This window comes from Hemitrygon akajei, chromosome 6, assembly GCF_048418815.1.
Source record: "Hemitrygon akajei chromosome 6, sHemAka1.3, whole genome shotgun sequence".
NCBI lineage: Eukaryota > Metazoa > Chordata > Chondrichthyes > Myliobatiformes > Dasyatidae > Hemitrygon > Hemitrygon akajei.
In genome coordinates this window covers 7,146,587-7,161,697 of record NC_133129.1, presented here as the reverse complement: position 1 = coordinate 7,161,697, position 15,111 = coordinate 7,146,587, and the positions used below count along the sequence as shown (strand labels likewise).

Below are 15,111 nucleotides of genomic sequence, written 5' to 3'. Positions count from 1 at the left end.
TGGATAGTTTATTTTAATGCTGTGAGTATTATAGGTAAGGGTGATGAACTTAGAGCATGGATCAGCACATGGAACTATGATGTTGTAGCCATTACTGAAACTTCGTTGAGAGGGGGGCAGAAATGAGTGATTAATGTACCAGCTTTTCAAAGTTTTAGAAAAGATGAGAGGAGGAGGTATAAAAGACTGTGTGAGGGGGGGTGTACTACTAATCAGGGACAACACCACAGCTGCTCTCAGAGGAGACTTCATGGAGAGGTCAGACGTGAATCAATTTGGGTAGAACTCACAGGACAGGAAGGTGCAATCACTCTGATGGAGTTCTACTACAGATCCCCCAATAGCCGCCGGGATGTTGAGGAACAGATGTATAATCAGATTAAGAAAATATGTTATAACAATAGGGTTGTAGTCATGTGGGATTTCAACTTTTCTTATATAAACTGGCACCTTCTTAGTTTAAGGGGGTTAGATGGGGCACAATTTGTGGGAGAGCTTTAAATTAGAGGAGGATAAATTATGAGCAACTAAGAAGAGTTAATTGGGAACACCTTTTCTCTGGCAATTCCACATCAGACACGAAGGGTGTTTACGATCAAGTGCAGTGTACATGAAAGGTATGTTCTTGTTAGAAGGAAGGACAGGGATGGAAAGATAAGAGATCTTTGGATGTTCAGAGAGGGGATGAATTTAGTCAAGGAAAAAAAGGAATACATCTTCAGAAGTCAGGTTCAGACGAAGCACATGAGGTGAATAAAGAAGCCAGAAAAGAAATAAGAGGATTTGGGAAAGCCAGGAGGGCTAAGAGTCCTTGGCAAGTAGGATTAGAATGAATCCCAATGTATTCTGTACATACATCAGGAGCAAGAGGATAACTAGGGAGAGGATGGAAAAGGATAAAGGGAACGTTTGTTTGGATGCAGAGAATGTGAGGGAGGTACTTAATAAGTACTTTGCTTTCAGTATTTACCAAGGAAATGGGTATGGAGGACCAGGAAATCAGTGCTGAGTGTATAAATATGTTAGAGGTCAAGGAGGAGGAAGCGTTTGGCCTCCTAATGAGTGTTAAGGTGGTTAAGTCCCCAGGGCCTGATGTGACTTAGACCATAAGACATAGAAGCAGAATTATGTCATTTGGACCATCGAGTCTGCTCCACCATTTAATCATGGCTGATCCCTTTCCCCCCCTTCTCAGCCCCACTCCCCAGCCTTCTCCCCATAACCTATGCCACATCCAATCAAGAACCTATCAAGCACTGCCTTAAATACACTGAATGAGCTGGCCTTCACAGCTGCCTGTGGTAATAAATTTCACAAATTCACTAGTTAAAGAGATTTCTCTGCTCTCTTTTAAATGGATGCCCCTCTATCCTGAGGTTGTGCCTTCTTGTCCAGACTCTCTCACCATGGGAAACATCCTTTCCATATCTACTCTGTTTAGGCTTTCCAACATACGAAAGATTTCAATAAGATCCCTCTTCATGCTTCTAAATTCCAGTGAGTACAGATCCACAGCTATCAAATGTTCCTCGTACGATAACCCCTTTATTCCCAGAATCATCCTCGTGAATCTCTTCTGAACCCTCCCAAAGGCAGCACATCTTTTCTTGGATGAGGAGCCAAAACTGTTCACGATACTCAATGTAAAGCCTCACCAGTGCCTTATAGAGCCTCAGCATCACATCCCTGCTCTTGCATTCTACACCTCTTGAAATGAATGTTAACATTGTATTTGCATTCCTCACCACTGGCTCTACCTGCAAGTTAACTTTTACATTGCTCTGCACAAGGGCCTTTGCATTTCAGATTTTTGGATTTTCTTCCCGTTTAGGAAATAGTCTGCACACTTATTTCTACTACCAAAGTGCATGACCATGCATTTTCCAACATTGTTTTTCATTTGCCATGCCACCCCTCCACCCACTTTTCTATCTTTCTGATACAACGTGGACATTTAGCTCCTAACGACAATCATCTTTCAGTTGTGATTCAATGATGGCTGCAACATCATACCTGACAATCTGTAATAGTGCAACAAGTTCATCCACCTTGTTTCTTATACTCTATGCATTGAAATACAACACTTTGAGTGCTGCATTTGCTACCCTTTTTGATTCTGCATCCCAAATGTACTGATACTCATCCTGCTGGCTGCAGTTATGTCCTATTGTCTGCCTGCCCTTCCTGACAGTCTGACTGCACGCTATCTTTGCTTTTTTACATCCGTCATATCCTGAGTCCCTGCACTCCAGTGCCAAATTAGTTTAAACCCTCCTCAACAGCTCTAACAAAGTTGCCTATGAGAATATCCTGGGCAGGTGTGCTAATTCTATTAGGAAGGGCTTAAACTAGATTTGCAGGGGGGTGGGAAGTGAGGTTGGAGCACAAGTAGTGACAGTATGTAGGGACTTTGTGAGGAAGGATAGGCAGATGTTAGAGCAAAGATGGACTCAGCCTGATGTTTGAGATGTATCTATTTTAAAGCAAGGAGTATCATAAACAAGGCAGAAGAACTTAGAGCATGAGGTAATATGTGGAACTGTGACATTGTGGCCATTACAGAGACTTGGATGTCTCAGGGGCAGGAAGGGCAGCTGAGTGTGCCAGGTTTTATATGTTTCAAAAAGAACAGAGGGAGACAAAAGAGATGGAAGCAGGGGATTACTAATTAAGGACAGTGTCACGGTTGCAGAAAAAGAGGAAGTCATGGAGGTATGGTCTACTGAGGTTATGGCAGGACATTGATAGGATGCAAAACTGAGCTGAGAAGCGGCAGGTGGAGTTCAACCCAGATAAGTGTGAGGTGGTTCATTTTGGTAGGTCAAATATGATGGCAGAATATAGTATTAATGGTAAGACTCTTGGCAGTGTGGAGGATCAAAGGGATCTTGGGGTCCAAGTTCATAGGACACTCAAAGCTGCTGCGCAGGTTGACTGTGTGGTTAAGAAGGCATATGGTGCATTGGCCTTCATCAATCGTGAGATTGAGTTTAGGAGCCGAGAGGTAATGTTGCAGCTATATAGGACTCTGGTCAGACCCCACTTGGAGTACTGTGCTCAGTTCTGGTTGCCTCAGTATAGAAAGGATGTGGAAACCATAGAAAGGGTGCAGAGGAGATTTACAAGAATGTTGCTTGGATTGGGGAGCATGCCTTATGAGAATAGGTTGAGTGAACTCGGCCTTTTCTCCTCGGAGCGACGGAGGATGAGAGGTGACCTGATAGAGGTATATAAGATAATGAGAAGCGTTGATTGTGTGGATAGTCAGAGGCTTTTTTCCAGAGCTGAAATGGCTAACACGAAAGGGCACAGTTTTAAGGTGCTTGGAAGTAGGTACAGAGGAGATGTCGAGGTAAGTTTTTTAGTGGTGAGTGCGTGGAATGGGCTACCAGCAATGGTGGTGGAGGCAGATACAATAGGGTCTTTTAAGAGGCTCCTGGATAGGTATATGGAGCTTAGAAAAATAGAGGACTATGGGTAGCCCTAGGTAATATCTAAAGTAAGTACATGTTCGGTATAGCATTGTGGGCTGAAGGGCCTGTATTGTGCTGTAGGTTTTCTATGTTTCTAACATGAGGAGAAAATTCTTCACTCAGAGGGTCTTGAGAATGTGGAATGAGTTGCCAAGTGATCCATGTAATCTCAGTTTCAACACTTAAGAGAAGTTTGAATAGGTACATGGATAGTACGAGTGTGGAGGGCTATGGTCTTGGTGCAGGTCAATGGGAGTAGGCAGTTTCAGTGGTTTTGGCATGGACTAGATGGGCCAAGGGCCCATTTCTGTGCTGCACTTGTTGATCACTTTTTCTATGTGCACTAGCCTGTGGCACAGGGAGTAATCCAGAGGTTATTAATTTGGAGGTCCTTCTCTTCAGCCTCTTTCCTAACTCTATATACTCACTGCATAGGACCTCTTCTCCTTTTCTGCCTATGTCACTGGTGTCAAAATGCACCATGGCCTCTGGCTGGTAACAATCCCTCTTGAGAATATCCTGCAGCCACTCTGATACATCCTGGATCCTAGCATTGAGGCAACACGCCATCCTGGTACCCCTTTTGCATCCACAGAATCTCCCTTCTGTCCCCTTAACTATCGAGTCCCCTGTAACTACCACATTGCCTGACTTTACCCTTCACTGTTGAACCTCAGAGCCAGCTACAGTGCACCAGATTGGCTGCTGCTACTGCGCTCTGATGGGTCATTCCCCTAGCAGTATCCAAGGAGGAAATGGCCACACCAGAACCCTGCACTGACTTCTTAATCCCCTTACCTCTCCTGGTGGTCACCCATCTACTCCAAAGCTTGCACCCTGGGTGTGACCACCTCTTCAAAAGTCTTGTCTATAATATCTTCAGCCTCCCAAATAATCCTGAGTATATCCAACTCCTTGACATGGTCCGTCTGACACTGAAGTTGGGTGCACTTCCTGCAGATGTAATCATCATGGAAACAGACAGGTCTCCTGAATTGCAACATCTGACAGGAGGAATATTCCATCCTGACTACACTGTACTAGAAAAAAAAAGCTTACCTCTTAACTGTGCCACTGCCTTTTCACGCTGAAGCCTGTTAACCCAAAGCCTTCCTACTCCATCACTGGCACACTCTCACAATGGCCACTCCACTTAACCCCACCTTCCTTTAATTTGCAGCTGAGTTTAGGTTTCTGACGCTGATACTTACTGCACCTATACAACTGAGAAAGACAGGCCTTACCCCAAATCTGCTCCTTTTCTACTCCCTCATCCCCAACTTCTGTAGCGCTCTAGCACCAACATACACATTCCCTGCATCTGAGCCGCAGTAAAAAGCCATCTGGTCCAGGTGACTCATCTATCTTCAGACCTTTCAGTTTCCCAACAACCTTCTCCCTAGTACTGGCAACTTCACCCACTTCTGCTTCCTGACACACTCCAACTTCCAGCATATTGCTTGTGTCTTCCACACAGTGAAGACTGATGCAACATATTTATTCAGTTCACCTGTCATTTCCTTGTCCCCCATTACTACCTCTCCAACATCACTTTCCAGTGGTCCAAGATCTACTCTAGTCTCTTTTACTCTTTATATATCTGAAAAAACTTTGGTACCCTCTTGTGGATGGAAGTAGGTACAGAGTATTTTACACAGAGAGTGGTGAGTGTGTGGAATGGGCTGCCGGGAACGGTGGTGGAGGCAGTTACGATAGGGTATTTTAAGAGACTCCTGGATAGGAACTTAGGAAAATAGAGGGCTATGGATAACCCTAGGTAATTTCTAAAGTACGTACATGTTTGGCACAGCATTGTGGGTCCAAGGGCCTGTATTGTGCTGTAGGTTTTCTATGTTCTATTCAACACCAATCTGATGTTCCCAAACTATCTGCATATTGAAATCCCCCATGACTATTTTAACACTGCCCTTTTGACATGCATTTTCTGTCTCCAGTTGCAATTTGTAAACAACATCTTTACTACTGCCTTGAGAAGCCAGCATCCATCATTAATGACCTTCACTGAACGGAACATTGAGTCATAGAAAAGTGCAGCACAGAAACAGGCCTTTTGGCCCATCCAGTCCTACTCCCATCCATCTACACCGGGACCATAGCCTTCCATACCCATCCATGAACTTCTTCAAACTTCTCTTAAACATCGAAATCAAGCTTTTTTAAAAATCCAGATCAGAAACGCTGATCAAGTCAACTAGTTCCCAAAGAGAACTCTGATAGGCCAATCAGATGGTTCACTGCTGCTCAGCGATAGAATATAAACAAATCATATGTACAATTAAGAAACAGTAAAAAAACAGTAGAAATACAGGAGTCATGACCACCTCGTTTATTCAAATGAGAGGACATGATTTGAGAGTTAGGGGGCAAAAGTTTAAGGGAAACACGAGGGGTATTTCTTTACTCAGAGAGTGATAGCTGTGTGGAATGAGCTTCCTGTAGAAGTAGTAGAGGCCAGTTCAGTTGTGTCATTTAAGGTAAAATTGGATAGGTATATGGACAGGAAAGGAGTGGAGGGTTATGGGCTGAGTGCAGGTAGGTGGGACTAGGTGAGATTAAGAGTTCGGCACGGACTAGGAGGGCCGGAATGGCCAATATCGAACCTGCCTCTAGCACTTCTACTGGAAGCTCGTTCCACACAGCTACCACTCTGAGTAAAGAAGTTCCCCCTCAATTTTTGCCCCCTAACTCTCAACTCATGTCCTCTTGTTTGACTCTCCTCTACTCTCAATGGAAAAAGCCTATCTATCCCCCTCATAATTTTAAATACCTCTATCAAGTCCCCCCTCAATCTTCTATGCTCCAAAGAATAAAGACCTAACTTGTTCAATCATTCTCTGTAACTTAGGTGCTGAAACCCAGGTAACATTCTAGCATCTCTCCTCTGTACTCTCTCTATTTTGTTGACATCTTTCCTATAATTCAGTGACCAGAACTGTACACAAGACTCCAAATTTGGCCTTACAAATGCCTTGTACAATTTTAACATTACATCCCAACTCCTATACTCAATGCTCTGATTTATAAAGGCCAGCATACCAAAAACTTTCTTCACCACTCTATCCACATGAGATTCCACCTTCAGGGAACTGTGCACCATTATTCCTAGATCACTCTGTTCTACTGCATTCTTCAATGTCCTACCATTTACCATTTAGGATCAGCTCTGGAATTCCGCTTGTGTACTGGTGTTACTGACGCTATTTTCCACTGTTCTGGGAATACACCACTTGAGAAGCATAACTATAAGAGGCAGCAGAGAGGACTTGCAAGTTCTACACTGCATTCCTTTAAGACCCTAGATGGAATCTGGTCAGGGCCAGATGCTTTATTGGGCTGAGGCTGTTGCATAATTCTCCTGATGTCTTTAGGTTTGAATATGATTTTGTTCAGCGAGGTAGTAGTAAGCTGCTTGACATCTGGTGGCTGGTCATTAGCATTAAGGTGACTTCAATCCACATATAGATTGGGTGAACCAAATTGGTAAGGGTGCTGAGGAAGAGGATTTCTTGGAATGTATGCGGGATGGTTTTCTGAACCAACATGTCGAGGAACCAACTAGAGAGCAGGCCATTCTAGATTGGGTATTGAGCAATGAGGAAGGGTTAGTTAGCAATCTTGTCGTGCGAGGCCCCTTGGGTAAGAGTGACCATAATATGGTGGAATTCTTCATTAAGATGGAGAGTGACAATAGTTAATTCAGAAACAAAGGTTCTGAACTTAAAGAAGGGTAACTTTGAAGGTATGAGACGTGAATTAGCTAAGAGACTGGCAAATGATACTTAAAGGGTTGACGGTGGATATGTAACTGCAAGCATTTAAAGATCGCATGGATGAACTACAACAATTGTTCATCCCAGTTTGGCAAAAGAATAAACCAGGGAAGGTAGTGCACCCGTGGCTGACAAGGGAAATTAGGGATAGTATCAAGTCCAAAGAAGAAATATATAAATTAGCAAAAAAAAAGTGGCACACCTGAGGACTTGGAGAAATTCAGAGACCAGCAGAGGAGGACAAAGGGCTTAATTAGGAAAGGGAAAAAAGATTATGAGAGAAAGCTGGCAGGGAACATAAAAACTGACTGTAAAAGCTTTTATAGATATGTGAAAAGAAAAAGATTGGTCAAGACAAATGTAGGTCCCTTACAGTCAGAAACAGGAACAAAGACATGGCAGACCAATTGAATAACTACTTTGGTTCTGTCTTCACTAAGGAGGACATAAATAATCTTCCGGAAATAGTAAGGGACCGAGGGTCTAGTGAGATGGAGGAACTGAGGGAAATACATGTTAGTAGGGAAGTGGTGTTAGGTAAATTGAAGGGATTAAAGGCAGATAAATCCCCAGGGCCAGATGGACTGCATCCCAGAGTGCTTAAGGAAGTAGCCCAAGAAATAGTGGATGCATTAGTGATAATTTTTCAAAACTCCTTAGATTCTGGATTAGTTCCTGAGGATTGGAGGGTGGCTAATGTAACCCCATTTTTTAAAAAAGGAGGGAGAGAGAAACCGGGGAATTATAGACCGGTTAGTCTGACATCGGTGGTGGGGAAAATGCTAGAGTCGGTTAGCAACGATGTGATAACAGCACATTTGGAAAGAGGTGAAATCATCGGACAAAGTCAGCATGGATTTGTGAAAGGAAAATCATGTCTGACGAATCTTATAGAATATTTTGAAGATGTAACTAGTAAAGTGGATAGGGGGGAGCCAGTGGATGTGGTATATTTAGATTTTCAAAAGGCTTTTGACAAGGTCCCACACAGATTAGTGTGCAAACTTAAAGCACACGGTATTGGGGGTATGGTATTGATGTGGATAGAGAATTGGTTGGCAGACAGGAAGCAAAGAGTGGGAGTAAATGGGACCTTTTCAGAATGGCAGGCAGTGACTAGTGGGGTACTACAAGGCTCAGTGCTGGGACCCCAGTTGTTTACAATATATATTAATGATTTAGAGGAGGGAATTAAATGCAGCATCTCCAAGTTTGCAGATGACACGAAGTTGGGCGGCGGTGTTAGCTGTGAGGAGGATTGCTAGGAGGATGCAGGGTGACTTGGATAGATTAGGTGAGTGGGCAAATTCATGGCAGATGCAATTTAATGTGGATAAATGTGAGGTTATTCACTTTGGTTGCAAGAACAGGAAAACAGATTATTATCTGAACGGTGGCCGATTAGGAAAAGGGGAGCTGCAACGAGACCTGGGTGTCATTGTACACCAGTTATTGAACATGCAGGTACAGCAGGCAGTGAAAAAGGCAAACGGTATGTTGGCATTCATAGCAAAAGGATTTGAGTACAGGAGCAGGGAGGTTCTACTGCAGTTGTACAAGGCCTAGGTGAGACCGCACCTAGAATATTGTGTGCAGTTTTGGTCCCCTAATCTGAGGAAAGACATTCTTGCCATAGAGGGAGTACAGAGAAGGTTCACCAGATTGATTCCTGGGATGGCAGGACTTTCATTTGAAGAAAGACTGGATCGACTAGGCTTATACTCACTGGAATTTAGAAGACTGAGGGGGGGATCTTATTGAAATGTATAAAATTCTAAAGGGATTGGACAGGCTAGATGCAGGAAGATTGTTTCCGATGTTGGGGAAGTCCAGAACGAGGGGTCACAGTTTAAGGATAAAGGGGAAGCCTTTTAGGACCGAGATGAGGAAAAACTTCTTCACACAGAGAGTGGTGAATCTGTGGAATTCTCTGCCACAGGAAACAGTTGAGGCTGGTTCATTGGCTATATTTAAGAGGAAGTTAGATATGGCCCTTGTGGCTAAAGGGATCAGGGGGTATGGTGAGAAAGCAGGTACAGGGTTCTGAGTTGGATGATCAGCCATGATCATACTGAATGGCGGTGCAGGCTTGAAGGGCTGAATGGCCTACTCCTGCACCTATTTTCTATGTTTCTATTTGTGAGCCGACATTTATCTGCAAAAGTCCGACAGAACCCTTATCCTTTGCTGTTGTATGTACAGACCCATTGTGCTCAATGACAGGGATGTCAGAGTGCCCTGTTCTTCCAGAGAGGGAGTTCACAACATTCCACCACTTCTTTCTGCTAAGGTTACTACTGGTTAAGTCATTTTTGAGTTTGATGTTATGGTTTCTTCTGGCCTGTCTCTGCTCGACTGTATGATTGCCTAGCCTGTGCAAACTTCTCCTTATTAGCAGGAGCGTTGCACTTCTTTAGATAGTGGTAGTGACGATGCTTCTTCTTTGCTGCTCATCTGCACTTGTCATCAAACCGTACTTTATCACCAATCTTCTAAAGGCTGATTTATACTTGTGTGTCGCATCTACGCTGTAGGTACCACGTACCCTATGTCGTAGGGTGACGTGCACCTCCCCAAAAAAGTAACTCACGCATCGCAGCGACTCAGATGCAACAACTGTGATTGGTCCGCTTGGTAGCATCGCATTTCCGGTTGCTTCTTCTCTGCCATGTCTGTACACCGATGCGAAACAGATGAACCAAATTGTCAAATCTACCCGCCGACATGTGAAAATGTTTGAAATGCATTTCCTCGTCCATTTCTCTCACGAAGAAACTCAACACAGTGGCAAAGAAACCCCATCACCAACTAGCGCTTTGGTGCACACCAATGCATGATCGCCACGGCGTAGCCCGTATGCACAAGTATAAATCAGCCTTTAGTAACAATTTTGCTGGGAATGTGAATGTCCATGGCCTCACATATAATTTCTGTAAGCTTGGTGCAAGCCTTCTCAGGGTCCTTGTCTTCGAGAATGCTAGACCAGTCAGTTGATGAAAGATGACCGCGCATACCCCAAAAGTTGGCTTTGTCATAACACCAAGCTTTCCTCTTGTATGGCTGGTCACGGTAAACTGGAACATCCAATTTCACTAGCACGGGGTTATGGTCCGAAGAACCCACTTGAGCCATAGTTGTTGCCTTAATGGGTTGGTCCGTCATTACAAGATCAAGGATATACTCCCCCCTTGTTGGGTCTGCTGCAGACCAAGACTATCAGCTAGTTGCAGTGTGCGCCGGCCAGCATTGTCTGTTGTTCTGCTGCCCAGCCAGTCTTGGTGATGGACGTTGGAAGTCCCCTATAAGCATCACAGACTGTGCACTGAACTCTGTCAACTTGGGGAAGGTGTTACTGTCCAGGTATTCGAGGACGTCATTGTTCGCACTAGGAGGTCGGTAGATGGCACCAATTAATAGTTTATGTGATTGAAGAGCCACGCTGAACCACGAGTTCAAGGTCTTTTGGATCTCTCCTAGGGTTTTGGGGTATCGCAATACCCTCCAAACAGTAAACAGCAATGCCACCTCCTGATGTTCCCTCCCGATCTCTGCGGCAACACATTGAGTAGCCAGGGATGGTAATGCAGTCCGCTCCACCTGGGACTGATGAGTCGAGGAATGTTCCAACAACAATAATGATGGAAGTTTTTTCTTCAGTGCACAGGTTGGCAAGTTCACCTATCTTTGATGCATGCAGCTTGCATGCATCACTTGCGCTGGCAGCTCGTTCCACAGCTGCATGACTCTCTGAATGAAGTTTCCCCTCATGTTCCCTTCAAACATTAATCCTTTACCCTAACCCCTGACCTAGTGGTAGTTTCACCCAACTTCAGTGGAAAAATCCTGCTTACCTATATCTATACCCCTCAAAATTTTTGTATACCTTTATCAAATCTTCCCACAATCTTCTACGTTCCAAGGAATAAACTCCTAACCTATTCAATCGTTCATTGCAACTCAGGTCCTCCCATCCCAGCAACATCCTTATAAATTTTCTCTGTACTCTTTCAATCTTATTTACATCTTTCCTGTAGGTAGGTGACCAAACCTACACACAATGATCTAAACTAAGCCTCACCAATGTTTTATAGAACTTCAACATAACATCCCATCTCAATATATTGATTTATGAAGGCCAACGTGTGAAGCTTTCTTTACAACCCTATCTACCTGTGACACCACTTTCAGTGAATAATGGACATGGTCTCTTCTTATTACTACTATCAGGGAGAAGGTACACACTCCACAGTTTAGGAACAGTCTCTTCCCCTCGCCTTCAGATTTCTGAACAGTGTGTGAACACAACCTCACTATTTTGCTCTGTTTTGTACATATTTATTTTTCATATTTCTTATTGTAATGTTTAGTATTGTGATGCTCAGGGCTGGGGGGAGTGGAGCCTGACCCCACATTTTTAATGACAGCACTGTCTATGGTTCTTGTGTTTAAATGCTTTTGTGGGATTATGGTGGGAAGTTCCAGTTCATTTTTTGTTATTAAGTTATAGAGTTATTCGCATGTGTATTTGTGGGTCACCCTAACTGAAACCAGGGTGTGAGATTGCCACCTCCCCCATCTGTATGTGACTGAGTGGGTGCTCTTTCTGGGTTATGACCAGTCTATTTTGAGTTTAACAAGCTTCCTCGTCTGTTGTTATGGACCAAATGCTCGCCACAGTATTTTTTATCTATCGCACTATACTGCTGCTGCAAAAATACAAATTTTATGACAATATCAGTGAGAATGAAGCTAATTCTGATGCTGATTCTCTGGTGCTCTGGAGAAAAAAACCCCCTTGTTTTGTCCAACCTCGTACATGCCCTCTATTCCTGGCACATCCTGGTAAACCTCTCTGACACCTCTACATCCTTCCTATAATGGGGCAACCAGAATGGAATATAATATGTCCAATGTGGCCTAACCAGAATTTTGTACAATAATAACATCAATGTCTTGACTAATAAAGGCAAGCATGTGACACACCTATCAACTTGTGCAGTCATTTTCAGGAGTGATGCATTCAGATCCCAAGTCCCCCTGTACATCCTACTTCATGGAACTTCTTCCTGTGTTTTGTGCAGTTGGTCTTGAAACATCCTCCACATTAGATGCAAACTTGCCCAAAAACAGTAGTTCCTAATCCACACTTAACTCTTGTAATTTACCCTGCTCCAATTTAATACTTTATAGCAATTTAACTCCTTCCATACTTATTCATAACCATCTTAAAACGTAAGGAGTTGTGATCACTAACTAATAGAATCTCTGAAAGCTCAGGTTTGCTGAAGACGACTAGAACCTCTTCAAAGGAATGTTTCAGTTTAGGAATGCAGTGAAGATCGGCCGACAGAAATATCAGAATAATTTCTGCCAGCAGTTCATTGACCATAGCCACTGACACAATTTATCTTGTTCATGCATTAGTTCCTCACAAGTGCCACCCTAAACTTTGATTTTTTTTGCATTAAAGTCTTCCTTTCTTACAGTTTATTTTCATTATATAGTGTAATTTATACTAAGATCACAAGACCAAAAGATATACCCAGAGAATCAGGCCATTTGCCTCATCGAGTCTGTCCATTTTTCCTCTCACCCCAATCTCCTGCCTTCTCCCTTCATGCCGTGACTAATCAAGAATCTACCAGCCTCTGCTTTAAGTATACCCACTTGGCTCCATAGCCATCTGTTGCAATGAACTCCACTCGTTGGTGAAAAAATTTCATCTGTGTCCTCTGGTTACAACACCTCCACCATAGGAAATATCCTATCCACATCCACTTTATTGAGGCCTTTCAACATTCGATAGGCTTTCATGAAGTCGCCCCTCATTATTCTGAATTCTAGTGGATACAGGCCCAGAGCCATCGAACACTCTTCATATGATAAGCTGTTCAAATCTGGAATCATTTTTGTGAACCTCCTTTGAACCCTCTCCAGTGTCAGCATATCCTTTCTTAGATAAAGAACCGAAAACTGCTCACAATACTCCAAGTGAAGCTTTACCAGTATTTTATGAATTTTCAACATTACATCCTTGCTTTTATATTCCAGTCCTTTTGAAATAGTGCTAACATCACATTTGTCTTCCTCATCACTGACTCAACCTTCAAATTAACTTTAGGGAGTCGTGCGCAAGGACTCCCAAGTCCCTTTGCGACTCAAATTTTTGAATTTACTCTAATTAAAAAATAGTCTATGCTTTTACTTTATCTACCAATCCATGACCATACAGTTCCCAACACTGTATTTCATCTGCCACTTCTTCTCCCATTCACCTAAGTTCTTCTGTAGCCTCCTTACTTCCTCAAAAGTATCTGCCCCTCCACTATCTTTGTATCATCCACAAACTTGGCCACAAAGCCATAATTCCGCCATCCAAGTTTTTGCGTGTTGTCTGCATGAACACACCTGTGAGGCTGCTGCAAGTATTTCCCATTGTACTGTACCTCACAGTATTTGTGCAAATATCGTTTATTTCTTGTCAACTGCTTTGAGGCAAAGACCCTGAAGGTCAAAAACAGGATTAAGTGCCTCCGTTTATAATTTGAAGTGCAAGGTAGCGGTCTCCCATTTTCCAGCTACACATATTCTACCCTTGACTTTGTAAATGCTCATGATGATCCTGTACCTGGCCTGTTTTGCACAGGACTGAGAGCACCACAGACCAAATAAATCTATTGGTCACGAGAACAATGTTTTTTCCAAATCTGTTACAATGCTGAAATTTAACCCCCCCCCAAAAAAAAGTCTCACCAATTTCAACTTACATCTAAGTATTGTTTGACGATACTCCTCTTTACTGATTCTGTGATCTCCGCATGTCCTACTCCATTCTTCAGGAAATCCAACGTCTGCCTGGGGTTAAAGTGCACTCCTGATTTCCGGTTCACTGCTTTGTCATACACTTTCGCAGATTCAGATGGAGAATACTTTTGGATTTTACTGGGGAATGAAACAGATAAAACTACTGAACAGCAGCTTTTATATGTTGATGAAGGTTTAAAACCTAAGGAATAAGTAGCATTGTTGTCAACTTGGCAAGATAACAATAATCAGACAACAGTGGAAATGAAACAGGAACCTGATCAAACATTCACAATAATTCTAGAAAGTCACTTGACTAATTGGAGATTGTGGTATTTCAAGCCCCCTACATTTTTCTGTGAAAATTAAATTTCTCAGAGATTAAAGACACAATTTCAAAAATCAAGGATATAATGCTGAGATTTTATAAAGCACTGGCGAGGCCTCACTTAGAGTATTGTGAGTAAGCTTCAGCCGCTTATCTTAGAAAGAATGTGTTGAAACTGGAGAGGGTTCAAATGAGGTTTATGAAAATGATTCAGGATTGAAAAGCTTCTCATATGAAGAGCACTTGATGGCTCTCAGTCTGTATTCATGAGAATTCAGAAGAATGAGTGGTGACTTAATTGAAACCTATTAAATGGTGAAAGGCCTTGATCGAGGGGATGTGGAGAGGAGTTTTTCTATGGTAGGAGATCAGCTGGAATTTCTTCAGCAAGTGACTAGTGAATCTGTGGAATTCTTTGGCACAGGCAGCTGTGGGGGCCAAGTCTTTATGTATACTTAAGGCAGAGGTTGAAAGATTCTTGACTAGTCAGGGCACGAAGAATTACAGTGAGAATGCAGGAGATTGGGGCTGGAAGGAAAATTGGATCAGCCATGATGAAATGGCAAAGTAGATTCCATGGGCCCGACTTCAGGATTGAAGGATGTCCACTTAGTACAGAGATGCAGAGAAATTACTTTAGTCAGAGGGAGGTAAATCTGTGGAATTTGATGCCACGAGTGACTGTGGAGGCCAAGTCATTGGATGCATTTAAGGC

The 15,111-nt window shown here is 43.0% G+C and overlaps 1 protein-coding gene across 7 annotated transcripts in view; it reads right to left on the bottom strand.

Moving 5' to 3' along the window:
• LOC140728834 (nipped-B-like protein) overlaps positions 1 to 15,111 on the bottom strand; it is a 499,555-nt gene that overhangs the window by 12,582 nt on the left and 471,862 nt on the right. For all 7 annotated transcript variants that reach the window (XM_073047823.1, XM_073047821.1, XM_073047826.1 and 4 more), the window contains one exon: positions 14,032 to 14,206. In XM_073047823.1, the coding sequence (XP_072903924.1) occupies positions 14,032 to 14,206 (175 nt within the window). The remainder of the gene's footprint in view (positions 1 to 14,031; positions 14,207 to 15,111) is intronic.